This window comes from Coregonus lavaretus, assembly GCF_964263955.1.
Source record: "Coregonus lavaretus genome assembly, chromosome: 2".
Taxonomy (NCBI): Eukaryota; Metazoa; Chordata; class Actinopteri; order Salmoniformes; family Salmonidae; genus Coregonus; species Coregonus lavaretus.
In genome coordinates this window covers 44,417,135-44,445,080 of record NC_139989.1, presented here as the reverse complement: position 1 = coordinate 44,445,080, position 27,946 = coordinate 44,417,135, and the positions used below count along the sequence as shown (strand labels likewise).

General features: G+C 43.6%; 1 protein-coding gene across 1 annotated transcript; it reads right to left on the bottom strand.

Moving 5' to 3' along the window:
- Positions 1-53: 53 nt before the first annotated feature.
- On the bottom strand, positions 54-23,211 carry LOC311139178 (uncharacterized protein; the record flags this gene model as incomplete). The annotated part of the gene is made up of 6 exons (XM_084174069.1): positions 22,900-23,211; positions 21,763-21,806; positions 19,346-19,411; positions 19,187-19,253; positions 879-1,173; positions 54-733 (listed from the first exon to the last, which is right to left on the bottom strand). The coding sequence occupies exons 1-6, from the start codon at positions 22,966-22,968 to the stop codon at positions 54-56; spliced, it is 1,221 nt and encodes a 406-aa protein (XP_084030195.1). The 5' UTR covers positions 22,969-23,211.
- Between the last annotated feature and the right edge of the window lie 4,735 nt (positions 23,212-27,946).

The window sequence follows — 27,946 nt, the reverse complement described above, 5'->3', positions numbered from 1 at the left end:
CATTTCATGGATAACCTTACATGTTCTCTAATCCTTTCTCAGAACTCTGTCCTTCAACCCTTAAAAAACCCTTCAGCTGCCAAGGCCTCTTTGAAAGTTACGGTCAAAGAGTTGACAGTCACATCGGTCACAATCACTTTGCCAGGATTCACTTCTGTGCCACTACTGTCTGGACACTGTGTCACAACCACTTCACCTTGCTGTTTTCTGTCATTCTCCACCACTTCCTCTGCAACCTCAACATCAGTACAGACCACTGAACCATCAGCCATGGTCTCATCTCCAACATCCACCACTGAAGTGCTATCCCTGTCAATCAGAATATGTGTCCCCATCTCCTCTACCCTGTCAATAAAATAATCTGTCCCCAACCCTTCTACCCTCTCAATAACAGCTGCGCCTAACCCTTCTACCCTGTCAATCAATGTATCTGTCCCCAATTCCACTTCTGTGGTGCTGTCCACTAACCTATTGCCAATGTTAAGGTATTTTGGTCCCTCTGCAGAAGCACAGCGCTCTGATTCATCAGTCTCATCCATTTGTTCCTGTCCAGTTTCAGAGGTCCCACCCTCTGCCCTGTCAGTCACAATCACTTTCCCTGCCCCCCTCAAGGCCCCAACCCCCAATGTCTCATCTCCAGAGCCCAGTGCGGAACCACAGCTCTCCACTCTGTCAGTCGACTCCTCCACCTCCTGCTCCATCATGGGAGAGCTGCACTCTGACCGGCTATGCCCTTAAGAGAGAAAGAGACAGGAAATGAGATCAATATACATGACCACAAATAGGACCAATCCTGACCTTCAAACTTAGATAAAAAAATAGATGATCAAATATTTCATTAAATGTTTGATTGAAAACAAACTGAAGACTGTTTTCACATGTCTCTGTTGTGAACTCTGATTCCGGTCTCTCCTCTGCGCCTTGCCATTCATGCTCCATGGGGTCCTGTATGTGGGTCAGTGGTTGGAGGGAATTGTTGTCAGACACAGGTTTGGACACCCTCTGCTTGTTCTTGCGTCTTGCCAGGCGGCGGTAGATGCTCCCTCCCTCCCCCGCCCTGTATGGCAGACTGCCCTGGTCCAGCTCGGAGCCCATGGAGCGGGTAAGAGAGAGGCGCAGACGAGGAGTATCTGGGACTTTGTGTGCACTACGGAGGTCCATGGCATAGATCTTCTGTAGGAGAAGAGAAGACTAAAGCCGATGTCACACGTAGCAATCTGGACGCATTTTCTGTTGATTGCAACAAAGTGGCATCCCAAAAAATTGCCTGCAACTTAATTGTATTGCATCGCAAGAGATATAAATACATTCTATGTCACGCAACTGACTGTATGCAATGTCCAATCAGGGCGCAGAAAAAAAGTTTACATGAGTGGTCATATCGTTCCGTTTGGAACTCCGACCCAGTAGGCTAGTGGCCAATCCTCAAAAAGGGCTTTAGTCTTTGAGATACCCGAGGTAGAACATAGCACAACCATGTTTTTCCTCATCTCTAAGGTCTCCCATACAGTGTCTTCGGAAAGTCTTCAGACCCCTTGACTTTTTCTACATTTTGCTACGTTACAGCCTTATTCTAAAAATTATTAAATAGTTTTTTTCCCTCATCAATCTACACACATTACCCCATAATGACAAGCAAAAACTGTTTAAAATAAATCTTTGCTAATAAAAAATAAAATCTGAAACATCACATTTACATAAGTATTCAGACCCCTTTACTCCTGTTTCCATTGATCATCCTTGAGATGTTTCTACTTCATTGGAGTCCACCTGTGGTCAATTCAACTGATTGGACATGATTTGGAAAGGCACACACCAGTCTATATAAAGGTCCAGTTGGCAGTGCATGTCAGAGCAAAAACCAAGCCATGAGGTCGAAGGAATTGTCCGTAGATCTCCGAGACAGGGTTGTGTTGAGGAACAGATCTGGGGAAGAGTACCAAAACATTTCTGTAGCATTGAAGGTCCCCAAGAACACAGTGGCCTACATCATTCTTAAATGGAAGAAGTTTGGAACCACCAAGACTTCCTAGAGCTGGCCGCCCGGCCAAACTGAGCAATCGGGGGAGAAGGGCCTTGGTCAGGGAGGTGACCAAGAACCCGATGGTCACTCTGACAGAGCTCTAGAGTTCCTCTGTGGAGATGGGAGAACCTTCTGGAAGGACAACCATCTCTACAGCACTCCACCAATCAGGTATTTATGGTAGAGTGGCCAGACAGAAGCCACTCCTCAGTAAAAGGCACTTGACAGCCCGCTTGGAGTTTGCCAAAAGGCACCTAAAGGACTCTCAGACCATGAGAAACAAGATTCTCTGGTCTGATGAAACCAAGATTGAACTCTTTGGCCTGAATGCCAAGCGTCACGTCTGGAGGAAACCTGGCACCATCCCTATGGTGAAGCATGGTGGTGGCAGCATCATGCTGTGGGGATGTTTTTCAGCTGCAGGTACTGGGAGACTAGTCAGGATCGAGGGAAAGATGAACGGAGCAAAGTACAGACGAAAAGCTGCTCCAGATCGCTCAGGACCTCAGACTGGGGCGAAGGTTCATCTTCCAACAGGACAACGACCCTAAGCACACAGCCAAGACAACGCAGGAGTGGCTTTGGGACAGGTCTCTGAATGCCCTTGAGGCACAGCCAGAGCCCAGACTTGAACCCGATCGAACATCTTTGGAGAGACCTGAAAATAGCTGTGCAGCGACAATCCCCATCCAACCTGACAGAGTTTGAGAGGATCTGCAGAGAAGGGGAGAAACTCCTGAAATACAGGTGTGCCAAGCTTGTAGCGTCATACCCAAGAAGACTCGAGGCTGTAATCGCTGCCAAAGGTGCTTCAACAAAGTACTGAGTAAAAGGGTCTGAATACTTATGTAAATGTGATGTTTCAGATTTGATTTCTTATTAGCAAAACTTTATAAAAAAACAGTTTTTGCTTGTCATTATGGGGTAATGTGTGTAGATTGATGAGGGGAAACAACTATTTAATCAATTTTAGAATAAGGCTGTAACCTAACAAAATGTGGAAAAAGTCAAGGGGTCTGAATACTTTATGAAGGCACTGTATATGAAATGGATGGTTGTATAAAAATATTTGACTGCAAAAGTGGTTAAATTTATTGATATTGTGACACACCCCCTAAACTCAAACAGTACAGAATAATGCCTGGCTGGAGGGTTTGTGGGCCACATAAGCTCATGTAACCCAATATTGCAAGCTCTGATATTGCTAAAATTTGGTATACGAGCAGTTCATTGTCTGCCCTACATACAGAATTACATTAGGATATCTTAAAGCATTTAGGAAATATCACAGATACAATAGGTGGAAATATCAACTATGAATGAGGAATGTAAACGTCAACTTTCCAAGTCAAATTTGCTCTTATTCAGTGCTGTATGGTCATGCCTGACAAAAATGCATACAGTTACACTTTTATTGATGTTGTGGCTATTGTAATCAGCTCTAAGGCAAGTGGCCTCAGACACTGAAAACTGTCATATGTGCAGCCCCTACTCTTGCAATTACGTTAGGGGGGCCCCCTAGATTTGACTCCAAATCCAATATGGCGTCCAAAATCCATTAAGGCTGCCACAATACCATTAAATGGTGTGATTATGTTTTTTATGGTGTAATGATGTCATGTCATAGTATCGTGGGGAATAGGTTAGAGTTACTAGATAAGTGGTTAGGAGACAGAAAGTCTACATTCCATTATGTCAAAGGAGATTACTGATGTTTAGGATAGCATGAGTGATGGACAGGATACTGGCTTGGGGTAAGGGTGATGAACATCAAAGACAGGGAGTGCCCATGGAGATTTACCAGATGTACAGTGGGGGAAAAAAGTATTTAGTCAGCCACCAATTGTGCAAGTTCTCCCACTTAAAAAGATGAGAGAGGCCTGTAATTTTCATCATAGGTACACGTCAACTATGACAGACAAATTGAGGGGAAAAAAATCACACAAAAAAAAGAAATTATATCCAAATTATGGTGGAAAATAAGTATTTGGTCACCTACAAAAAAGCAAGATTTCTGGCTCTCACAGACCTGTAACTGTAAGGCTCCTCTGTCCTCCTCTCGTTACCTGTATTAATGGCACCTGTTTGAACTTGTTATCAGTATAAAAGACACCTGTCCACAACCTCAAACAGTCACACTCCAAACTCCACTATAGCCAAGACCAAAGAGCTGTCAAAGGACACCAGAAACAAAATTGTAGACCTGCACCAGGCTGGGAAGACTGAATCTGCAATAGGTAAGCAGCTTGGTTTGAAGAAATCAACTGTGGGAGCAATTATTAGGAAATGGAAGACATACAAGACCACTGATAATCTCCCTCGATCTGGGGCTCCACGCAAGATCTCACCCCGTGGGGTCAAAATGATCACAAGAACGGTGAGCAAAAATCCCAGAACCACACGGGGGGACCTAGTGAATGACCTGCAGAGAGCTGGGACCAAAGTAACAAAGCCTACCATCAGTAACACACTACGCCGCCAGGGACTCAAATCCTGCAGTGCCAGACGTGTCCCCCTGCTTAAGCCAGTACATGTCCAGGCCCGTCTGAAGTTTGCTAGAGTGCATTTGGATGATCCAGAAGAGGATTGGGAGAATGTCATATGGTCAGATGAAACCAAAATTTTGAGTGAAAACCTCCTTCCATCAGCAAGGGCATTGAAGATGAAACGTGGCTGGGTCTTTCAGCATGACAATGATCCCAAACACACCGCCCGGGCAACGAAGGAGTGGCTTCGTAAGAAGCATTTCAAGGTCCTGGAGTGGCCTAGTCAGTCTCCAGATCTCAACCCCATAGAAAATCTTTGGAGGGAGTTGAAAGTCCATGTTGCCCAGCGACAGCCCCAAAACATCACTGCTCTAGAGGAGATCTGCATGGAGGAATGGGCCAAAATACCAGCAACAGTGTGTGAAAACCTTGTGAAGACTTACAGAAAACGTTTGACCTGTGTCATTGCCAACAAAGGGTATATAACAAAGTATTGAGAAACTTTTGTTATTGACCAAATACTTATTTTCCACCATAATTTGCAAATAAATTCATTAAAAATCCTACAATGTGATTTTCTGGAGAAAAAAAATCTCATTTTGTCTGTCATAGTTGACGTGTACCTATGATGAATGTGCTTCAGGAAGCATGGGGTGAAATCTCTTCAGATTACCTCAACAAATTGACAACTAGAATGCCAAAGGTCTGTAAGGCTGTAATTGCTGCAAATGGAGGATTCTTTGACAAAAGCAAAGTTTGAAGGACACAATTATTATTTCAATTAAAAATCATTATTTCTAACCTTGTCAATGACTACATTTCCTATGCATTTTGCTATATTTCCTATTCAAACCCCTCCTGTACTCCCTGTTCACCCATGACTGCATGGCCAGGCACGACTCCAACACCATCATTAAGTTTGCCGACGACAGAACAACGATGAGACAGCCTATAGGGAGGAGGTAAGAGACCTGGCCGTGTGGTGCCAGGATAACAATCTCTCCCTCAACGTGACCAAGACAAAGGAGATGATTGTGGACTACAGGAAAAAAAAAAGAGGACTGAGCACGCCCCCATTCTCATCGACGGGGCTGTAGTGGAACAGGTTGAGAGCTTCAAGTTCCTTGGTGTCCACATCACCAACGAACTATCATGGTCCAAACACACCAAGACAGTCGTGAAGAGGGCACGACAAAGCCTATTCCCCCTCAGGAGACTGAAAAGATTTGGCATGGGTCCTCAGATCCTCAAAAAATTATACAGCTGCACCATCGAGAGCATCCTGACTGGTTGCATCACCGCCTGGTATGGCAACTGCTTGGCCTCCGACCGCAACCAGTACATCACTGGGGCCAAGCTTCCTGTCATCCAGGACCTCTATACCAGGCGGTGTCAGAGGAAGGCCCTCAAAATTGTCAAAGACTCCAGCCACCCTAGTCATAGACTGTTCTCTCTGCTACCGCACGGCAAGCGGTACCAGAGTGCCAAGTCTAGGTCCAAAAGACTTCTCAACAGCTTCTACCCCCAAGCCATAAGACTCCTGAACAGCTAATCATGGCTACCCGGACTATTTGCACTGCCCCCCCCACCCCATCTTTTTACACTCTATTAATTATTTATGCACAGTCACTTTAACTCTACCCACATGTACATATTACTTCAACTACCTCAACTAGCCGGTGCCCCTGCACATTGACTCTGCACCGGTACCCCCCTGTATATATAGCCTCCCTACTGTTATTTTATTTTACTTCTGCTCTTTTTTTCTCAACACTTTTTTGTTGTTTTATTCTACTTTTTTATTAAAAATAAATGCACTGTTGGTTAAGGGCTGTAAGTAAGCATTTCACTATAATGTCTGCACCTGTTGTATTCGGCGCATGTGGCCAATACAATTTGATTTGATTTGATTTTCATGGAAAACGAAGTGACCCAAACTTTTGAACGGTAGTGTATATATATTTGTTACTTAGATTCCAACGTTGGTCCATTTAGTAGCAAAAGTCAGCTAGCTTGTTAGCCACTCTTTGCTAATGGTCCTTCTAGCTAGCTAGCTAACACGTCGCGCTTGCAGGAGATTAAGAATTCTGAGGTAATTATTTTATAATCGCCTTCCCAATCACACTCAAACAGTGTTCGTAAGCTTTGAGTGAATGTACCAGACTGATTCCTTCAGGTTTTTAAAGATTTTTCTCCTCAGGCCGAGATGTCGTTCCCTGCCGGGATAAAGCAGTGCGTCAAATGCAAGGCACACATGTCGGAGACTGTGCCCGATGCCTTGGACCAGAGCATGCAGAGGTGCATTTTACGGACCCCTTCTTCTGTATCCACTGCTCCGGGCTTCCCCTGCCTTCCCTCCGCCATCGAGTGCAGCTGGTCTCTCTCTCTCCACCATCCAGCTCCTCCCGTATAGCTCCCCGGGAGCCTACGGACGTGTGGGTGAAGTGCGGCTCTCCAATACTTGACAGAGTCTCCACCTCTGCCCTTCCCCAACCTGCTGCTTCTTCTTTCAAGGACACAGTACACCGGGAGCTGAGAGACTTCCATGCCAGCCAGTGGGATGCCTATGGAGATCCTGGCTCAGATAAAGGGGCTCAGAGTGAGGGTGACATAGAGGAGGAGGACAATGAGGAGAGGCCGGCTGCCCCTCCGATCTCTGACAAGGACCCTTACAACAAGGAGTACATGGAGGTCCTGGGCAGGGCTGTGACTAAGCTAGGCCTGTCTTGGCCAGATCCACAACTAGCCCCTGAAACCATGCTGGCAGGGGCTTACTTCCCACCATCAGTCACCCAGTCGCTGGCCAGCCAGCCCCCCCTAGACCCAGTGCTCTCCCTCTCTCTGAGGTGAGGCGATCCAGGGAGAAGCCACAACACACTCTCCCATCCAGAACTTCAACTCATGGTCCAGGATCGACACAGAGCCCGAGCTGGGATATCTGTCCATGCCCCTGCTCGAAGAAACCATAGCCTGGCGGAGAAGTCTTACAAGGCAGTCGGCCAAGTCAGCAGCCATTTTGAACACCATGGCCCTCCTCCAGGCCTACCAGGCCCAGCTCCTCCGGGACATGGAACGGCAGGATACTCCAGAGATGTACGTTGAGCTCAGGAAGGCGACAGACTTCACTCTACACATGACGAGGTGTGCTACCCAGGACGCGGGCAGAATCATGGGTTTCTCGGTCGTGATACACCATCACTTGTGGCTCAACCTCACCAAAATGTCAGAAAGGGAGAAGAACGTGCTGCTGAATGCTCCTATCACAGTATCTGGGCTCTTCGGGCCTATTGTGGAAACCATCACACACACAAGTTTGAGCAGCAACAGACGTTCTCTGCAGCTTTCAAGGCTGTCATGTCATGCAGGCCCCAGGCTCCTTTCCCTGCCCCATCCCAACCAGCCTCGCCAAGACAGGGGAGGCTCGCCTTTGCTCTGCGAGTGCTTCCCGGGCCCGAGACAGACCCACTCAGACGCCTGATGTGTCCCGTGCTGGTGCGAGAGGCTGATACGGCAATCCTTTCCGCCCTCAGCAACAGCACGCTGCCCAGGCGTACAGAGGGAAGAAACCACGGAGGGCCTGAGAGCCTTCCTGTGAGGGACTTCGTGTTGTATCCTACAGTCAGAAATCTGCTCCACGCCTGGTAGCAACACGAAAGAGAAGACTAGCTATACATTGCCCACTGCCAGAAAAAGCCGCCCGGTATATGTGCACACCAGACACACACTTCCACATATCCCTCCAGTGCACACTAAGTGTACACACTCCTGTGTCTCCAACCCATTATCCTGCCCCCTGTCCACTCGTTCTTACGAGCATCATGGCCTTAGACAAAGATTCCATGAGCACAAGGCCAAACATAAGGCTGGGACAGTTAGGTTTCACCGAGACACACAGTTTAATTCCAGTCATGCAGCAGCCCCTGCCTGTGACTCGGCTAAACAGTCAAAATCTAAATCGTCAAACTGCACAGCAGCCTCTGCATGTAGCCCAGTTAGCTATTCCAAATCAAATGACAGTCCTACCCTCTCTTATATAAAGAGCAGACCTGTCCAGCAGACTGAGTGTGTGGAAACATGCATGTGCAGCTCCCCCTTGGGTACTGAATACAATTCGGAAGGGTTACGCGTTGCAGTTCGCTCGCAGTCCACCAGGGTTCACTGGTGTCACGCCCACGTCAGTTTCAGCTCAAGCGGCCCCTATTCTAGAACAGGAAATACAGGTCATTATCAGAGATATTTTCTAGTGCCAAAGAAAGATGGTGGCATCAGACTGATCTTAGATTTGAGGGTGTTGAACAAATCATTACGAAAACTACCTTTCCGCATGTTAACACACCACAGTCTATTCAAAGTAGTCAGACAGGCAGATTATTTCACCACAGTGTTCTTTCACGTACTTATTGTGGAAAGGCACAGGACATTTCTCAGGTTCTCATTTCAGAACAAAGAACACAAGTTTTGTGTCCTCCTGTTCGGCCTGAGCTTAAGTCCTCGCTGCTTCACCGTTTGTGCCTATGATCACAGGGGATACGGATAATGTGCTATCTAGACAACTGTCTTATAATAGCGAAGTAGAGAGAATTGGTTGAGACGTACACCAGGAGAGAGATAAATCATATCCACAATCTGGGTTTCCTGATAAACTGGAAAAAGAGTTGTCTCACTCCTCGCCAACAGACAAGCTTCTTAGGTTTGGAACTGAACTCTGTCTATGCGTGCCCGTCTAACAGTCACAGACAGAGGTGCATTCTGACTGCAGCACGCGCACTCCACCGGAGCCGGACTGTCAGGGCTCGCCGGGATATGGTTTAACTGGGGCTGATGGCTGTGGCATCAGCAGTCTTACCACTCGGCCTATTACGCATCTGACCTATCCAATGATGGTTTATCAGCCAACGCATTCAACCGTTATCGGCTGATAACCATTACGCGGCAATCCTTCTGGCAAAGCCCAAGGCTGCTCTCAGCTGTGGTCCAGCTGGGTCCAGTAGTCTCGCAGGTTGTCATAAAGATCGACGCCTCCCTGAAGGGATGGGGGGCAGTTTACGACGGACGCGTAACGAATGGTCAGCGGGAAGAACACAAAAATCATAATATAAATGTTTTGGAGCTGGAAGCGATTTGGTTGGCTCTATTCCATTTTGCCCCCAGGATAGAGGGGCATCACGTTCTGATTTGTTCAGACAACTGAGCCTCGATCGCGTATGTCAATCGCCAGGGCGGAGTCCGCTCACTGGCCATGCACCAAGTGGCATCACAGTTACCTGCGCTCACTGTCAGCAACGCATATTCCAGGCCGGTTGAATCTAGGTGCGGACCTATTGTCGAGGGGAGAGCCTCAGTCTGCGGAGTGGCGTATCCACCCACAGGTGATAGAGGTGATTTGGTGCCAGTTCGGACGAGCCCACGTAGATCTGTTCGCATCTCAAGGCGTTAACACATTGCCCTCTTTAGTATTCCATTCTGAACGACAACCCACCATTAGGTCATGATGCCCTGGCCCACCAATGGCCCCGAGCTCATCTATATGCATTTCCTCCAATTCCCCTACTACAACAGGTCTTGGACAGAGTGAGTGAGCACATGGTTTGCAAACCGGAGTTCAATGGTGTCCGGAGTGCCTTGGATACTCCAGTTACGCACAGACCTTCTGTCTCAGGCGGGAGGGGAACGTCTTTTAAATGACGGGTTACCTCTGACGGTTATAGAAACTATACAGAGTGCTAGGGCTCCTTCAACAAGGTCTCTTTACGCATACAGGTGGTGAGCGTTTGCGCACTGGTGCGAGGCGCATAGTGAAGAACCACTGCACTGCAGTATTGGTATCATACTGAGCTTCCTTCTGAGTCTGTTTGATAAAGGCCTTTCTCCATCTACAGTTGAAGTCGGAAGTTTACATACACCTTAGCCAAATACATTCAAACTCAGTTTTTCACAATTCCTGATATTTAATCCTAATAAAAATTCCCTGTCTTAGGTCAGTTAGGATCACCACTTTATTTTAAGAATGTGAAATGTCAGAATAATAGTAGAGAGAATTATTTATTTCAGCTTTTATTTCTTTCATCACATTCCCAGTGGGTAAGAAGTTTACATACACTCAATTAGTACTTGGTAGCATTGCCTTTAAATTGTTTAACTTGGGTAAAACATTTCGGGTAGCCTTCCACAAGCTTTCCACAATATGTTGGGTGCATTTTGGTGCATTCCTCCTGACAGAGCTGGTGTAACAGAGTCAGGTTTGTAGGACTCCTTGCTCGCACACGCTTTTTCAGTTCTGCCCACAAATGTTCTATAGGATTGAGGTCAGGGCTTTGTGATGGCCACTCCAATACCCTGACTTTGTCCTTAAGGCATTTTGCCACAACTTTGGAAGTATGCTTGGGGTCATTCTCCATTTGGAAGACCCATTTGCGACGAAGCTTTAACTTCCTGACTGATGTCTTGAGTTGTTGCTTCAATATATCCACAATTTTCCTTCCTCATGATGCCATCTATTTTGTGAAGTGCACCAGTCCCTCCTGCAGCAAAGCACCCCCACGGCATGATGCTGCCACCCCCGTGCTTCATGGTTGGGATGGTGTTCTTCGGCTTGCTAGCGCTCCCCTTTTTCCTCCAAACATAACGATGGTCATTATGGCCAAACAGTTCTATTTTTGTTTCATCAGACCAGAGGACATTTCTCCAAAAAGTACAATCTTTGTCCCCATGTGCAGTTGCAAACCGTAGTCTGGCTTTTTTATGGTGGTTTTGGACCAGTGGCTTCTTCTTTGCTGAGCGGCCTTTCAGGTTATGTAGATATAGGACTCGTTTTACTGTGGATATAGATACTTTTGTACCTGTTTCCTCCAGCATCTTCACAAGGTCCTTTGCTGTTGTTCTGGGATTGATTTGCACTTTTCGCACCAAAGTACTTTCATCTCTAGGAGACAGAACGCGTCTCCTTCCATGGTGTTAATACTTGCGTACTATTGTTTGTACAGATGAACGTGGTACCTTCAGAAAAAAATTGCTCCCAAGGATGAACCAGACTTGTGGAGGTCTACAATTGTTTTTCAGAGGTCTTGGCTGATTTCTTTTGATTTTCCCATGATGTCAAACAAAGAGGCACTGAGTTTGAAGGTAGGCCTTGAAATACATCCACAGGTACACCTCCAATTGACTCAAATGATGTCAATTAGCCTATCAGAAGCTTCTAAAGCCATGACATCATTTTCTGGAATTTTCCAAGCTGTTTAAAGGCAGTTAACTTAGTGTATGTAAACTTCTGACCCACTGGAATTGTGATACAGTGAATTATAAGTGAAATAACCTGTCTGTCAACAATTGTTGGAAAAATTACTTGTGTCATGCACAAAGTAGATGTCCTAATCAACTTGCCAAAACTATAGTTTGTTAACAAGAAATGTGTGGAGTGGTTGAAAAACGAGTTTTAATGACTCCAACCTAAGTGTATGTAAACTTCCGACTTCAACTGTACATTGAAGGTCTATTTAGCTGGTATATCGTGCCATGCTGATATAGATGGTAAGGCCGCGGGAAGCCACATTTTGGCCTCGGTTTATGAAGGACACCCGTCGTCTGCGCCCGCCTACACGTCGTCTATTCCCCAGATGAGATTTGGTCACAATTCTGAATGCGTTAACTATTGCTCCTTTTGAGCCTATTGACACAATATAATAAAACTCCCTCTCGTTTAAAATGGCGCTACTATTAGCCCTTGCCTCTGCGATACAAGTAGGTGACCTGGCGGCCCTCTCCGTGCACCAGTCATGCATAGTGTTCTCGGAGGACAAGCGGAGGGTTACATTGACACTTAACCCCGCTTTTTGTCTAAGATCATTGCAACTGGTTTTAAATCTATGGTTATTGATCTGGCTACGTTGCCCCCCCTTACCGCTCGGAGGAAGAGGAACGTCTTCACGCACTCTGCCCTGTCCGAGCGCTCTCGACTTACGTTGATCGAACAAGCAGCCTGCTCCACTCTGACCAGTTATTTGTGTGCTTTGGCATACGCCTCTCTCTTTGGCGTATGCCTCTGCAGGGAAGGCTCCCCCAGAGGGACTTAAAGCGCATCCTGCTAGAGGTGTGGTAACATCTAGGGCACTACTTCGGGGCGTTACATTGGACGAGGTATGTGCGCCAGTTTCTTGGGCTACAACTCACACTTGTCAGGTTCTATAGTCTTGACATGACTGCGTCTTCATTGTCACATTCAGTACTGGCTGCAGCCAGACGTTAGTCCCTGTGTTACCTATTTCTTATTAATTGTATCACATAGCCTTCAGCCTTTGCCTGTCTTATAACAAACTCAAGACCGGGATATCAGGAGTATCCCCTTAAGACCACTTGACTGTGTCTGGCAGGCTGCGCAGCAGTGCAGGGTCTGAATACTTATGTAAATGTGATATTTCCTTTTTAATTTTTTTAAATAAAATTTGCAAAAATGTCTAAACCTGTTTTTGCTTTGTCGTTATGGGGTATTGTGTGTAGATTGATGAGGAAAAACTAAAACAAATTTCATCCATTTTAGAATAAGGCTGTAATGTAACAAAATGTGGAAAACGTCAAGGGGTCTGAATACTTTCCCGAATGCACTGTATGTGTCTGGAGCTGTGCTATGTCCAGTTAGTCAATGGGTCTCATTGGCATGCAAGCTGGATTTGCTGACTGCCTATACCGAATTGTAGAAATGGAAACTGATCAATACCCCACCAGTCAAACAGGAAGGATATTGTGCAAGCTGGTCAGGCCCCAGAACTACAACCACCACTGGCTACTTTGTCTGCCTGTTAGGACACACTCATGTCCAGTCACCTCAAAGACTTTGAATCAACATTGAACACTTATGTTTTATTGGAGAAAAGAGGGCTGTACATATACACTACTAGAGTAGCTGTATTACGGTTGCTTTCCTACAGTTACAACTAAAAGATACCAAAAACGATTTAGTCCAATCAACGTAAGCTAAATATTATGTGGCTGTCCATGGTACTGATTTCTGTGTTTGTGTGTGTGCGTGCGCAAGTAGAAAAAAAACATGTTGATTCACCCTACTTGTAGAGAAATGCCAATGCTATCCTCCTCTTTCATGTTGCCTAAACGGTCTATGACTGTCATATAGAACACGCTTTTAGTTTTTGTTGTCCTAGGCTACCTGGCTATAATCCTTGCTCGCTAGCCTAACTTCCTTTCATGGGCAACGATGCGCCAGGCCAGCTAGTTAACATTAGCCTGCTACATCTAGCTACATGTTGAACTTCCATCCTCTCAGGCCAGGGGCACAATGTATGAACTTATGGTTGGATCAGAATCGGCGTTATAATCATTGGCCAGTACGAATAATTAAGTAAAAGTAAAAGTCCCTAGCTAGCCACCAGAGCACAACGACACAATGAGATGCAAAAATTCCCTTGACACTTTTTCTTTGGTGCGTCAGGACCATTCACAGCTGAGCTCACTCACTCAACGCTGATTGGCTATTATTTCATATTTAAAAAACTATCAAGGGAGGACAAAAGCTCACTGGCTTCTGTTGCATTCAATGCTACTGGCAGCAACAATGTCATACTCTCTTTGATCAGACAGCATCAGATAGATGAGCTAAACATACTGAGACAGAGGGGCGCTGTTTAGTTCGCGCGGATGCTTTCTCTGGTGAGATACATTTCCTTCAATTCACAAGAGGCTGAATGTATGAAACACAGAGACGAAAGATACATTATTTTGTATGTTTTTGTCTTGGTCAATGTTTTGGGGAAGCCAGCTATCTCACCGCGTTCTCTACTCCCATGGGATGGTACAGGTGGTTGCGCATGCCAGTGGGAATTAGTCCAGCCCCAGAGATCTTTCAGAGGAAGTTGAACCAGGCAATGGAAGGTCTGCCAGGAGTCAAAATCATTGCAGATGACTTCCTGATTGTGGGAGAAGGACAGAGACTCGGGACCATGACAAGATCCTGAGAATTCTCCTGGACAGATGCAGGGAGCTCAATATCAAGCTGAATCTGGAGAAGCTGCAGCTCAGGCTGAAGGAAGTGCCCTACATTGGCCACCTGCTAACATCAAAGGCGTTGAAAGTGGACCCAGGAAAAGTGACTGCCATCAGACAGATGCCTAAGCCTACAGATGTGCAGCACTTCCTGGGCACGGTAAACTACGGGGGATGTCTGAGAAGAGCTCGCGAGTGTCTCTATTGGCCGGGCATGTAATGCACAGCTGAGAACATACATGGAGCAATGTAGCACCTGCACTGCATGGGGTGTGAAGCAGCAGAAAGACACGCTGAGGCCACACGAAGCACCAAAGTGTCCCTGGGAAAAAAATAGGGACTGACCTCTTCCAGTTCAACGACATTAACTGTGACTATGTAGTCTATTATCTCGCAAACTTCTGGGAAGTGGACCACTTGGAGAACACAGTCGAAAACGGTCATTAGAAAACTGAACACAACTTGCACGATAAGGGAAACCTGACATCCTGTACTCAGACAATGGCCCCCAGTACTCTTCAGATGAGTTCCGAAGTTTCAGCAAGGCCTGGTACTTCAAACACAAAACATTATCTCCAGGCTACCCACAAAGCAATGGGAAAGTAGAATCAGCAGTGAAAACAGCCAAAAGACTGATGGCAAACGCAAAGAGAGCAGGTGCTGACCCATACCTGGCCATGCTGGATCACAGAAATACCCCATCACAAGGAACAGACAGCAGCCCTGCAATGGCGTTCATGGGAAGACGTACAAAGAAACTTCTGCTAATGAGTGAAAATCTGCTGAGACCAGTGATGACAAACGGTCAGCAGGAGAAGTTCAAAGAAAGACAGCAGAGACAGGCAAAGTACTACGACATCTCTGCCAAGGAGCTGCAACGAGATGACAGGGTGAGAGTTCAGCTACTCACAGGACAGAAACAGTGGTGGCAGAGGGAGCAAAGCTCCTATGAGGTGAAGACAGAACAGGGACAAGTCTTCAGGAAGAACAGGAGATACCTGAGGAAGAGCAGAGAAATAGAGGATGATTTCCTCACTGTTGAGGAGCCTGGCACAGAGCCAGTAAACAGAGTACCAGCAGACGCCCAGCAGGGTGCGGAACACTACCTAGAGGTGGACACTGCACCTCAATAAGATCCAAGGTCAAGCACCTCCAGATGTCATCAACACTCTCCACACATGGTCTGGTAGGGACATCCGAAGACCTACAGTGCCTTCCGGAAGTATTCAGACCCCTTCCCTTTTTCCACATTTTGTTATGCTACAGCCTTATTCTAAAATTGATTATATATTTTTTTCCTCATCAATCTATACACAATACCCCATAATGACGAAGCGAAAACAGGTTCATAAATGTTTGCTAATTTATTTAAAATAAACAAATTATTTACATAAGTATTCAGACCGTTTGCTATGAGACTCGAAATTGAGCTCAGGTGCATCCTGTTTCCATTGATCATCCTTGAGATGTTTCTACAATTTGATTGGAGTCCACCTGTGGTAAATTCAATTGATTGGACATGATTTGGAAAGGCACACACACACCTGTCTATATAAAGGTCCCACAGTTGACAGTGCAGGTCAGAGTAAAAACCAAGCAATGAGGTCGAAGGAATTGTCCGTAGAGCTCAGAAACAGGATTGTGCCGAGGCACAGATCTGGGGAAGGGTACCAAAATATTTCTGCAGCATTGAAGGTCCCCAAGAACACAGTGGCCTCCATCATTCTTAAATGGAAGAAGTTTGGAACCACCAAGACTCTTCCTAGAGCTGGCCGCCTGGTCAACCTGAGCAATCGGGGGAGAATGCCCTTGGTCAGGGAGGTGACCAAGAACCCGATGGTCACCAACAGAGCTCCAGAGTTCCTCTGTGGAGATGGGAGAACCTTCCAGAAGGACAACCATCTCTGCAGCACTCCACCAATCAGGTGGTAGTGGCCAGACGGAAGCTATTCCTCAGTAAAAGGCACAGCTCGCATGGAGTTTGCCAAAAGGCACCTAAAAGGACTCTGACCATGAGAAACAAGGTTCTCTGGTCTGATGAAACAAAGATTGAACTCTTTGGCCTGAATTCCAAGCGTCAGTTCTGGAGGAAACCTGGCACCATCCCTACGGTGAAGCATGGTGGTGGCAGCATCATGCTGTAGGGATGTATTTCAGCGGCTTTCAGCGGTTTTCCTTGATGAAAACCTGCTCCAGAGCGCTCAAGACCTCAGACTGGGGCGAAGGTTCACCTTCAAACAGGACAACGACCCTAAGCACACAGCCAAGAAAACGCAGCAGTGGCTTCGGGACAAGCCTCTGAATGTCCTTGAGTGGCCCAGCCAGAGCCAGAACTTGAACCCGATCGAACATCTCTGGAGAGACCTGAAAATAGCTGTGCAGCGACGCTCCCCATCCAACCTGACAGAGTTTGAGTGGATCTGCAGAGAAGAATGGGAGAAACTCCCCAAATATGTGTGCCAAGCTTCTAGCGTCATACCCAAGAAGACTCGAGGCTGTAATCGCTGCCAAAGGTGCTTCAACAAAGTACAGAGTAAAGGGTCTGAATACTAATGTAATATCAGTTTTTTATTTTTAATAAATTAGCAAACATTTCTCTAAACCTGATTTTGCTTTGTCATTATGGGGTATTGTGTGTAGATTGATGAGGAAAGAAAACCCAATTTAGAATAAGGCTGTTTCGTAACAAAATGTGGAAAAAGTAAAAGGGTCTGAATACTTTCCGAATGCACTTAAATGGAAGACCTGAAAGTCTGTGTGAATGTAAATTAAATAATATTTTTTAAATATATTTTTTTAACGTAATGGACAGTCAGATACATTCAACAAACATTCAAGTTTATTGCCTTTGTTGTGAAAAAAGAGAACATGCAATATTGATGTTCCTCATATTGATGTTACACATGAAACGGAAAACACTTGTTACTTACCGACTTCATGTCCTTGATGTGCTGGTTAACAACATGCATAGTAAAGTTTGCTTAACTATATATCTTTGTCTGTCATGACTACAACACAAAGCATATTGAAACAGCTTCCCTTGGCATCCATGAATACCGGCACTGGATTTGAGGCAAACTATAAAGATATTGTGATGGCCCCCTGACTTAAAGGAAAACTCCACCCAAAACCATATTTTGGTATTTGTTTCAGTAGTCCATTGTTGATATAGTCCCAAAATGTTTTGCATGTCAGCATCAAGTTTTCAAGTTACACTATATATACACACAAAAGTATGTGGACACCCCTTACAATTAGTGGATTCAGCTATTTCAGACACATCCATTGCTGACAGGTGTATAAAATCGAGCACCTCGCCATGCAATCTCCATAGACAAACATTGACAGTAGAATGGACTTACTGAAGAGCTCAGTGACTTTCAACGTGGCATTGTCATAGGATGCCACCTTTCCAACAAGTCAGTTCGTAAAATTTCTGCCCTGCTAGAGCTGCCCCGGCCAACTGCAAGTGCTGTTATTGTGAAGTGGAAACATCTAGGAGCAACAATGGCTCAGCCACTAAGTGGTAGGCCACACAAGCTCACAGAACGGGACCGCCGAATGCTGAAGCGCCAACTGTAAAGTTTGGTGGAGGAGGAATAATAGTCTGGGGATGTTTTTCATGGTTCGGGCTAGGCCCCTTAGTTCCAGTGAAGGGGAATCTTAACGCTACTGCATACAATGACATTCTAGACGATTCTGTGCTTCCAACTTTGTGGCAACAGCTTGGGGAAGGCCCTTTCCTGTTTCAGCATGACAATGCCCCCATGCACAAAGAGAGGTCCATACAGAACTGGTTTGTCGAGATCGGTGTGAAAGAACTTGACTGGCCTGCACAGAGCCCTGACCTCAACCCCATCGAACACGTTTGGGGTGGCTGAATGGAAGCAAGTCCCTGCAGCAATGTTCCAACATCTAGTGGAAAGCGTTCCCAGAAGAGTGGAAGCTGTTATAGCAGCAAGGGGGGGGGACCAACTCCATATTAATGCCCATGATTTTGGAATGAGATGTTCGATAAGCAGGTGTCCACATTCATTTGGTCATGTAGTGTATATAACTTTCAAAATAAAGAAAGAGCTGATATGATGCATTTTGCTGTATTTCTGTATTTTGAAAGTTATATATTTTGAAAACGTGATTGCTGAAATGCAAAACATTTTGGGACTCCATTCATATATCCAAGATGAATGAAGATATCCTAATGCTGTCTGTTTGTGTATGTAGGGCAGACAACTGACTACTTGTATTCCAAATTTGAGCAATATCAGAACTACATGAACTAGCTAGCTAGGTAAAACATGGTCGGCAATTAGGCAACATTTTGGCTAGCTATCTAAATTGTACAGCCAGAATTGTCTATATCAATGCTGTTACAATTACCAAACGTTTGGATAAACAAATAATTTATTAAACCGTGATGTATGACAAGATTGGACGTTGCATGCAATTTCAATTGCGTTCGAATTGCTTCGTGTATCAGCAAAGTTGCTTGAGATGACGACACATGCAACTTACATCTGCAACATAAACTTCTTCCAAATTGCTTCGTGTGACGCAGGCTTAAGATAACTTAATATACTATTACGTTTTGTCATTTGTGTAATTGCTATGTTAATGTAAGGGACATATAAAATGGATTAAGACAGAAAGTGGATGTTCTGGACAAGGAGAAAGGTAAGCGCTGTACCCGCAAGACGAGTCTCCGTGGTCTGAGTCCTTTCCTGCGGTATGCCAGGGCTCGTTCCTTCTCCTCCCTGATAAGAGACAGAGAATATGAAATTGCAATGGCTGGAGCAGAAGTAGTATTCAGTATTCATACTAACAGCACTCTCATAGTACTACTCACTTCTCTTCATAAGCCAGGACCAGGCGTGGGTCCAGTATGTGGTCCTCTGGTTCCCAGGTGCTGTACCTGTCAAACAACCACACTCTATAAGCGCTGTTTATGCAGGATCATAATGGCATGATAACCTTGAATAAGGCAAGGAGGTACAATGACAGGAGTTGTTAAAGAACCATAAGGGAACTTAATGAATTTATGTATAGAGACTGCTAGCGGTTATACCTTACCTTTAAACACCTGGCAGATTATAAAGTGTCAATAGATATCATTACAAATACACCAAATCAAATCACCAGACACTTTTAAAAATGTTAACCTCTATTGCGCAAGTGAGTCGTTCTGGAATTGTTTATGTTTTCCCCACTTGTCTTGACTCCTGAGGGGTATACTGCGAAGCGGGATAGAGGAGTTAGCGAGCTAACTTTGGTCAATTCTGAGTTCAACTCAGAATAACTGTTGACATGAATGAAGGTGGCACACCTTTTATCCAGGTAAATTTATATGGAAACGAATGCTTTAGCTCTAACCTGCTCTGGGGCAGGCTAACTTCACTTCATCCTGAATGAAGTGCTTGAGCTGAGAGTTGAGGACCAATCAAATCAGATTCCCTCCCTCTCGCAAAGAGCGCGTCATCATCCCCTTCGTTCTCTGAAACCATTTAAGGAAGACTGATTAAATATTTTATTAATATTTATAATATTCAAATACATTTAGTATCTCACTACACATTTAGTATTGACAGGATGCATATGAAAGTCACACGCAGTATAATTTCCGTATGACTTAATACAATAATTTTATCGATAGGTGTGGGGAAGAAAAGGTGCTTGTGCACACCAAAGACAGCATTAACAATTGTGTAATAAAAGACACCACTTCTAATAGCCTATTTCCCACCATAGCCTGCTGAATATGCACTATAAGTTCTTTCATTTCAGCAAAAATCTAAATGTGGCACAGACTCGCTGATGGATTGCTGTTTCAGCATTTTATCGATGAAGATTTCTGTGTTCGACTAGCCACGTGGGACATGCAAGCACAGTTACAAACCTGGCTGGAGCTAGCGGCAGCTGCAGGATCAAAATGCATGGTCGTAACATGGATGAAGCCTGAGATGGAATGTGAAGCTAAGTGAAGCTGGCTAGCTTTAGAAAATCCTGAGTATATCTAGCTAGCGTCGTAGTATACTCCTCTATTTCTATTGAAAGTGTTGGTAAACAAGGGTACCCTTCAGTTTTAGATGCGTGCGGAATCGGATTAACGCCATTAGCTGGATCTGGACGGACTCTTCACATTCCGAAAATGCACCAAATGGCGTACGGTGGTTGCCAGTTCTCCTGTCAGTGTACTTCCTTGATTAAGGAAATGGGAATTAGGGGTGTTAAATATGAGATGCACTTTAACCAATGATATGAGGTTTTTACTAAGACATCAGAAGCAGAGGGAACATATAGTGCCTTCAGAAAGTATTCACACCACATTTTATTGTGTTACAGCCTAAATTCAAAATGGATTAAATATATTTTTTTCTCACCCATCTACACACAATACCCTATAATGACAAAGCGAAAACATGTTCTTAGACATTTTTGCCAATCTATTGAAAATAAAATTAAGAAATCTCTCATTTGCGTTAAGTATTCACACCCCTGAGTCAATACATGTTAGAATCCCCTTTGGCAGCGATTACAGCTGTCATTATTTCTGGGTAAGTCTCAGAGCTTTCCACACCTGGACTGTGCAGCATTGGCCTATTATTCTTTTCAAAAGTCTTCAAGCAACTCCAGTGTAGATTTGGCCTTGTGTTTTAGGTTATTGTCCTGCTGAAAGGTGAATTCATCTCCCAGTGTCTGGTGGAAAGTAGACTCAAGCAGGTTTTCCTCTAGGATGTCACCTGTGCTTAGCGCCATTCCTTTTTTTTTATCCTGAAAAACTCCTCAATCCTTTACAATTACAAGCAGTATATGTGTAGGGTAAAAAGATTAGGTATTCAAACAAAAAATTACGTTCAACACTATTATTGCACACAGAATGAGTTCAAGCAACTTGTTAAGCACATTTTTACTCCTGAACTTATTTAGGCATGCCATAACAAAAGGGCTGAATACTTATTGACACAAGATACTTCAGCTTTCATTTTTAATTAATTTGTAAACATTTCTAAAAAATATAATTCCACTTTGATATTATGGGGTATATTATGTGTGTAGGCATGTGACAAAAAGTCTCAATTTAATCCATTTTAAATTCTGGCTGTAACACAACAAAATGTGGAAAAAGTCAAGGGGTGTAACTACTTTCTGAAGGCACTATATGTACCCAGATCAGTGAGAGGATGAAACATCAGTCTGCATGTTTCATACATACATGACTCATACACATTGGTATTGCATTCACTAATGAATAAGAAGAGTACTTACTTTGGTGGCCATCCCTGCCACTTCAATAAGTATTCCACATTACCCTAAGAAGCAAAAGAGAAAGGCACATTTAGCTAGAGAGCAAATAACACAATTAGTCATCTTTGTTCAAGGAGCATAAAAAGATGACTGTCGCTTTAAAGGGTCGGTGGAGAGATCATTGGGGTAATTTTATTTTCAAATGGAGATTGTACTAGATGACGTCAATGTCTCGAACTCTACTATTGTGATGACGTGATCGCACATGGATGGGTTTTATGTAAAGGTTTTTATTTCTTGAACATCAAAGAGATGGAAATAGGTAGTACTATAACGTGTAAACAACTCGTATTGCGCAACGTGCTGCACAGCAAAGGTCTCCGCTTTGGACCACCCATTGAAAAAAATAAAATTGTACGGTGTGCGTGTATAGAATACTCAATACATAGAATAAAACCTTATTGCATTATAATCTTCCATTTTCAAATCAACTTTACCAAAATAAAGCATAAGTAAATACATTGTAAGAATCATACCATACAAAGCTAGAATATAGGCTCATTATGATTATCATACTATAACAACATATTAGGACTATATTGAATGGATCAAGCGAGCTGTAACATTACGCAGCAGTTTTTTCCCCCACGCAGATACCCCAATCCATCTTCCCGTCCTCTGTTCTCCTCCTGTTGGCGTAATGTACAAATAAACTGCGTAGCTCCCACACATTGGCAGCGCGGACAATCCCACCAATGATACCCCACGATGGAGACCCGATTTTGGTAAACACACCCCCTTTACATTTTACTACGTGAGGTAGTAGTCTATATTCAGAACATACAACATACACAAACCACGGAAAACGAAAAGATTCCACAATCTCTTTATTCAATATTATGTAGCCTATAGGCAACATTATGTGCAGCAAAATCTATTCGAAACTTTTTGCGTGTTAGAATTAGCAGCTATATTCCTTTCACGCAGCAGCATGACAATATTAATATATTGCGTAAACTACGGAAAGTGCGTAGCAATACTTTTGTGTAATGGCTGATATAGACTGTAAGAGTACAGGTAGTACATTGGCTGTTAACCATAAGACACCAAGGATAGGTAGCCTACATTTCTATTCGGAAGCACGGCTACATTACTTACCTTTCTGACTCTCTTCTTGGTTATTGATTCAACTGCAAACACTTGTTCACCTATAGATGACAGTTCCATCGCTCCTATGCTGCTGGTCGCACGCTCAAAACAGGGAACGCGAAATGTTTCTCGTTCTTTCCAAGAAAAATCCCCCACAAATCCCCAAAACTCACTGCAGCGGCTAAAACAAGCTTTTTGCCTACTCTACACCCCTTTTCTATTCTCGGAGTCTTTATCACTTCCTCACATGCACGTATTAGATAGTTGAGCGTTATTTGGGGTTATCTTTCTGAGTTTTGAAAATCTGCGACACATCACTGCCCGGCGCGTGCTTTAATCAGGCGCGCTCCCACTGACTCTAGTACGATGCGCCGAGCCCCCAATAATTTACAGAGAAGAAGAGGCTAAACGAGAGGGTTTACTTCACCCAAGATCTGACCACGAAGTGAGTAATTTTTGTATGGAGGTCAACAAAAAATGCTAATTTGCTACGTAAGGATTATTTGATAGAATATAACTTTCGTAATGGTTAGGTTGTTACGAATGGACTGATATAAGTGGACACGTGGTGTTTCGGCAACTTTGAAAAAAACCGACTTTATATTGGAGTTGTGCCTCTTGTTCACACGCGTATCTGCCCTATCATTGGCTAGAATGGTCCCACCTGATCTCGCCTACTCCCGCTGCCTTCCATCTTTGAGGACATGTATTTCCATTGTTAGAGCAGTCACTCGACTATCTTGTCAATATAATAGATAATCTTCGGCATGCCCGAGTCTTTCACTATTGCAAAACACAGTATTTCAAGAATAGTATTATTCTATAAACTCTTAAATGCGTTTTATGGGTTGTTTACTTTAAATACTGGCGAGGAAGATCTGTCCTATTTTTGGCATATGACTGTTTTCCATATTGTTAAAAATACATATGGTATATAGGTTTTAAAGTGATAGTTCACTCTAAAATCAAAGTTTGGCTGATGTTTCCAGGATAATGATCTAATGTCAAAATAATTGCAGGTCCCATGTGATGCTAGGCTATCTGTTATCAAGCTACATGCCTCTATCCCGATTTTAATAGGAAAGATAGGCACCATCTGATTTAATCATTTTAGTACCTATTTTATTTCCCTATTCCTATGGGATTGAGGCATAAACTGTAACTTGATCTACACAACAGATGGCATGAAACATAGGCTCATCCCGACATTGAACCAACAGCTAACTCGCTTTAATCTCTTAAAAAATGGGGGATCTGATATCCAGGAGGTCTCTGTGTACCTATTTGTGTGAAGGTTAGGAAATTATATAAATAGTTTATTGCAAGAGTCTGGGACTGGGACAGTGTCGTTTTATGTAACAGTTGAAAGGACAGGAAAGATCTGAATTGGAAATTAAAGCCTTCTGCTGTTTAGTTGGGGAATGTCTACACCTCCAGCTGTGTGCAAAACTGGTTCCAAATATGGCACTCCGGCCATTAATTACACAGCAAGGGGCTTCTAAAATAGCTAAAAGAAGACATATTTCTTCTACATGTAGCCAAAAACCAAACAAGATAAGTACAAGATTGGAAAAACAACAATGGTTTCTAAAGGAAATATGATGATGTTTTTCAATCAAAATATGTAGAGCCTCATTAAATAATAATTAATTGATAACACAAATAATTTGCTTACACAGACTTGCCCCAACCACACTCTTATCGTAGGGTAATTTGATAGAATGGTTATTTAATTTCTCCATGTATAACACACAGTGGCGAACCATCATTCAGGGCAGGTGGGGCGTTTTGAGCCCCACCTGTTTTTTTTGTGTGCCTGTTTTGATGTTATTTTGCCATTAATACATGACACATATCAGTTTGCAAACAACGTAATAAAAATGGAGTTAATAAAGCCGCATATAAGCATGGTCTCTTTTTTGCTTTCTTGAGTAAGGCAGCTCCAAAATGCAGGTGTTTCAGCCTAGCTCAGTGCTTTCTGTGGTGTGGGGCAGCCAGCAGAAAAAAATATGGTTGGTAATGTTCTCTAGTTGCGCCGTGATTGGCTCAGTGTTCTGTCACTCATGAGGACACTATGTCACCGCAAAATCTACGGGGAGAGCTCGAGAATTCAAGCCCCTTGGGTGCTGCCATAGAGTTACGTTAGAAGTGCCCATCCAAGAAGGCTCAAGGTCATTGGCCACAGACAAAATGACGTCAAATCACGTTATATCTACAGTAGCTTTAATTGGACTGATAATGTCTACATCAAATTTACAAATCTTAGCTAGCAGTCATCATCATGAATCAAGTCGACAATCTACTGGCAAATCCTTTTCAATCCTTGTCATATGAAGAGAAATTATAGATAAAACGTATTGGTGCTCATCGGCCATTGGACATAAACATTACACAACAAGGTGGAAATCACAAATTCAACAATGAGTTGTTTGGATGGAATCAGTGGCTAACTGCAAGCATTGCAAAGCAATCAATAGCCTGTTATTCAGTGTGGTGGATGTGTGGTCCAAGTCTGGGTTTAAGGTTCTCTTTTCCAAGCTTAAAAGAATAAACATTCAACATTGGCCATGCTGTCAATCCAGCATGACTTCTGCCTCTTCCAAAACAACTGGAAACTCGGAACTGGGAAATCTCAGACTTCAGTGAGTTCAAGACAACTGGGAACTCTGAAAAAAATGAGCTCCGACTGGGAAAATACATTTTGAACGGTCATCCAACTCGGAATTCCAAGTCGGGAACTAGGGCCTCTTTCTAGAGCTCCGCCCTGAAGATCACTAACGTCATGATTTGACCTTGTTTTTTTTCATAGTTCCCAGTTGTCTTGAAAGCACCATACATACAGAGAATGCCAGACTTTGATGACAAAGTTTGATGACAAAATTTGCCCATGAAGGACCGCCACGCCACCTTCCTGTTCAAGTGAGCACAGCACAACAAGGTGAGATTTTTTTAAATTGTATGCTGCTGTATAAATTATGTAATATGGCAGGGAGATATGTATACTGTAGCTAAGAAAGTAATACTAAGTGTATGTTGTGTAGTAAACTGTTAGTAGCCCATGTGACTCACCCTAATAATCTGGTCGCTTTTCCCCTCATAATTTAACCTACTGTTCTGACTTGGTGGTGCACATGTAGCCTATAGCCTGTTTTAGAGAAATATCGTCATTGAATATTGTAAGAGCTTTCTTTGTCTGATTATATGCCCCCTTTATATGCTTATACAGTGGCTTGTGAAAGTATTCACCCCCCTTGGCATTTTTACTATTTTGTTGCCTTACAACTTGGAATTAAAATGGATTATTTGGGGGTTTGTATCATTTGATTTACACAACATGCCTACCACTTTGAAGATGCTAATTATTTTTTATCGTGAAACAAACAAGAAATAAGACAAAAAAAACAGAACTTGAGCGTGCATAACAATTTTAGTCTCATCTGACCAGAGTACCTTCTTCCATATGTTTGGGGAGTCTATGAGTTTTGGTGGGCGGCCCTCTCTTGGCAGGTTTGTTGTGGTGCCATTTCTTTCCATCTTTTAATAATGGATTTAATGGTGTTCCGTGGGATGTTCAAAGTTTCAGATATTTTTTTATAACCCAACCCTGATCTGTACTTCTCCACAACTTTGTCCCCAACCTGTTTGGAGAGCTCCTTGGTCTTCATGGTGCCGCTTGCTTGGTGGTGCCCCATGCTTAGTGGTGTTGCAGACTCTGGGGCCTTTCAGAACAGGTGTATATATACTGAGATCATTTGACAGACCATGTGACACTTAGATTGCACACAGGTGGACTTTATTTAACTCATTATGTGACTTCTGAAGGTAATTGGTTGCACCAGATCTTATGTAGGGGCTTCATAGCAAAGGGGGGTGTATACATAATTAAAATTTTAGAATTTTTTGAAAGAAGTCATTTTTTTCATCTATCACTTCACCAATGTGGACTATTTTATGTATGTCCATTACATGAAATCCACATAAAAACCCATTTAAATTACAGGTTGTAATGTAACAAAATAGGAAAAACGCCAAGGGGGATGAATACTTTTGCAAGGCACTGTACACTGACACCCCAACATACACACACTACATACGCCCACACACACATAACATGCGCACACATGCATACTGACGCCACACACACACACACACTGCTACTACTGTCTTATCTATCCTGTTACCTAGTCACTTTACCCCTACCTATATCTACAGTACATAGCTACCTCAATAACCTCGTACCCCTGTACATCAACTCGGTAGTGGTACTCCCTGTATATAGCCATGTTATTTTTTACTCGTTATTGTTATTCATTATTCACTGTATATTTATTCCTCGTGTCACTATTTCTATTTGTTATTTAATTTTTTATCTTTAACTCTGTATTGTTGGAAAAGGACCCGTAAGTAAGCATTTCCCTGTTAGTCTAAACCTGTTGTTTATAAAGCATGTGACAAATACAATTAGAATTTTTATTTTATTTGAAACTCTATTGGGGAAGCCCCAAGCTATATTCCATGTTTGTCCCAGGCTTTGCCCCATTGTTGATACGCCTACATCCCCCTACCACAGCCTCCTCTCTGCACCTGGGTCTCTTGCATAATCGACAATCTCCAGATTGGCTTCTTATATGGTGTTGAGTAAAGCTTAAACCATGTATTTAGATTGTAGGTAGGTATTGTAGTTAGGTATTATAGGTAGTTTACTCAGGTAGTTATTGTAGGTTATTGTAGGTAATTATTGTAGGTAAGTATTGTATTCGGCGGACCCCAGCGAAGCACGAGGCTAGCTTACCCACTACTTGGACCAACAAAGCTAGCTAGCTAGCTAGTGGGTAGCTACTGGTAACTTTTAGCAACTGTGGTTAGTTGTTTCCAATGTTATTTCATGCTTAAGAGTACCTGTGATTGAGCCAGCTAGCTGCCACCATTCAGCTGTTTTTCTAACCTCATTATCCGAGGCATTAACGTTAGGTGGTTGGTAGCTGCTGTACTTAATTACAGCTACTGATAACAGTCTGCTGTAGTTTACAACAATTCTAATTTCTAAAGTGGAAGT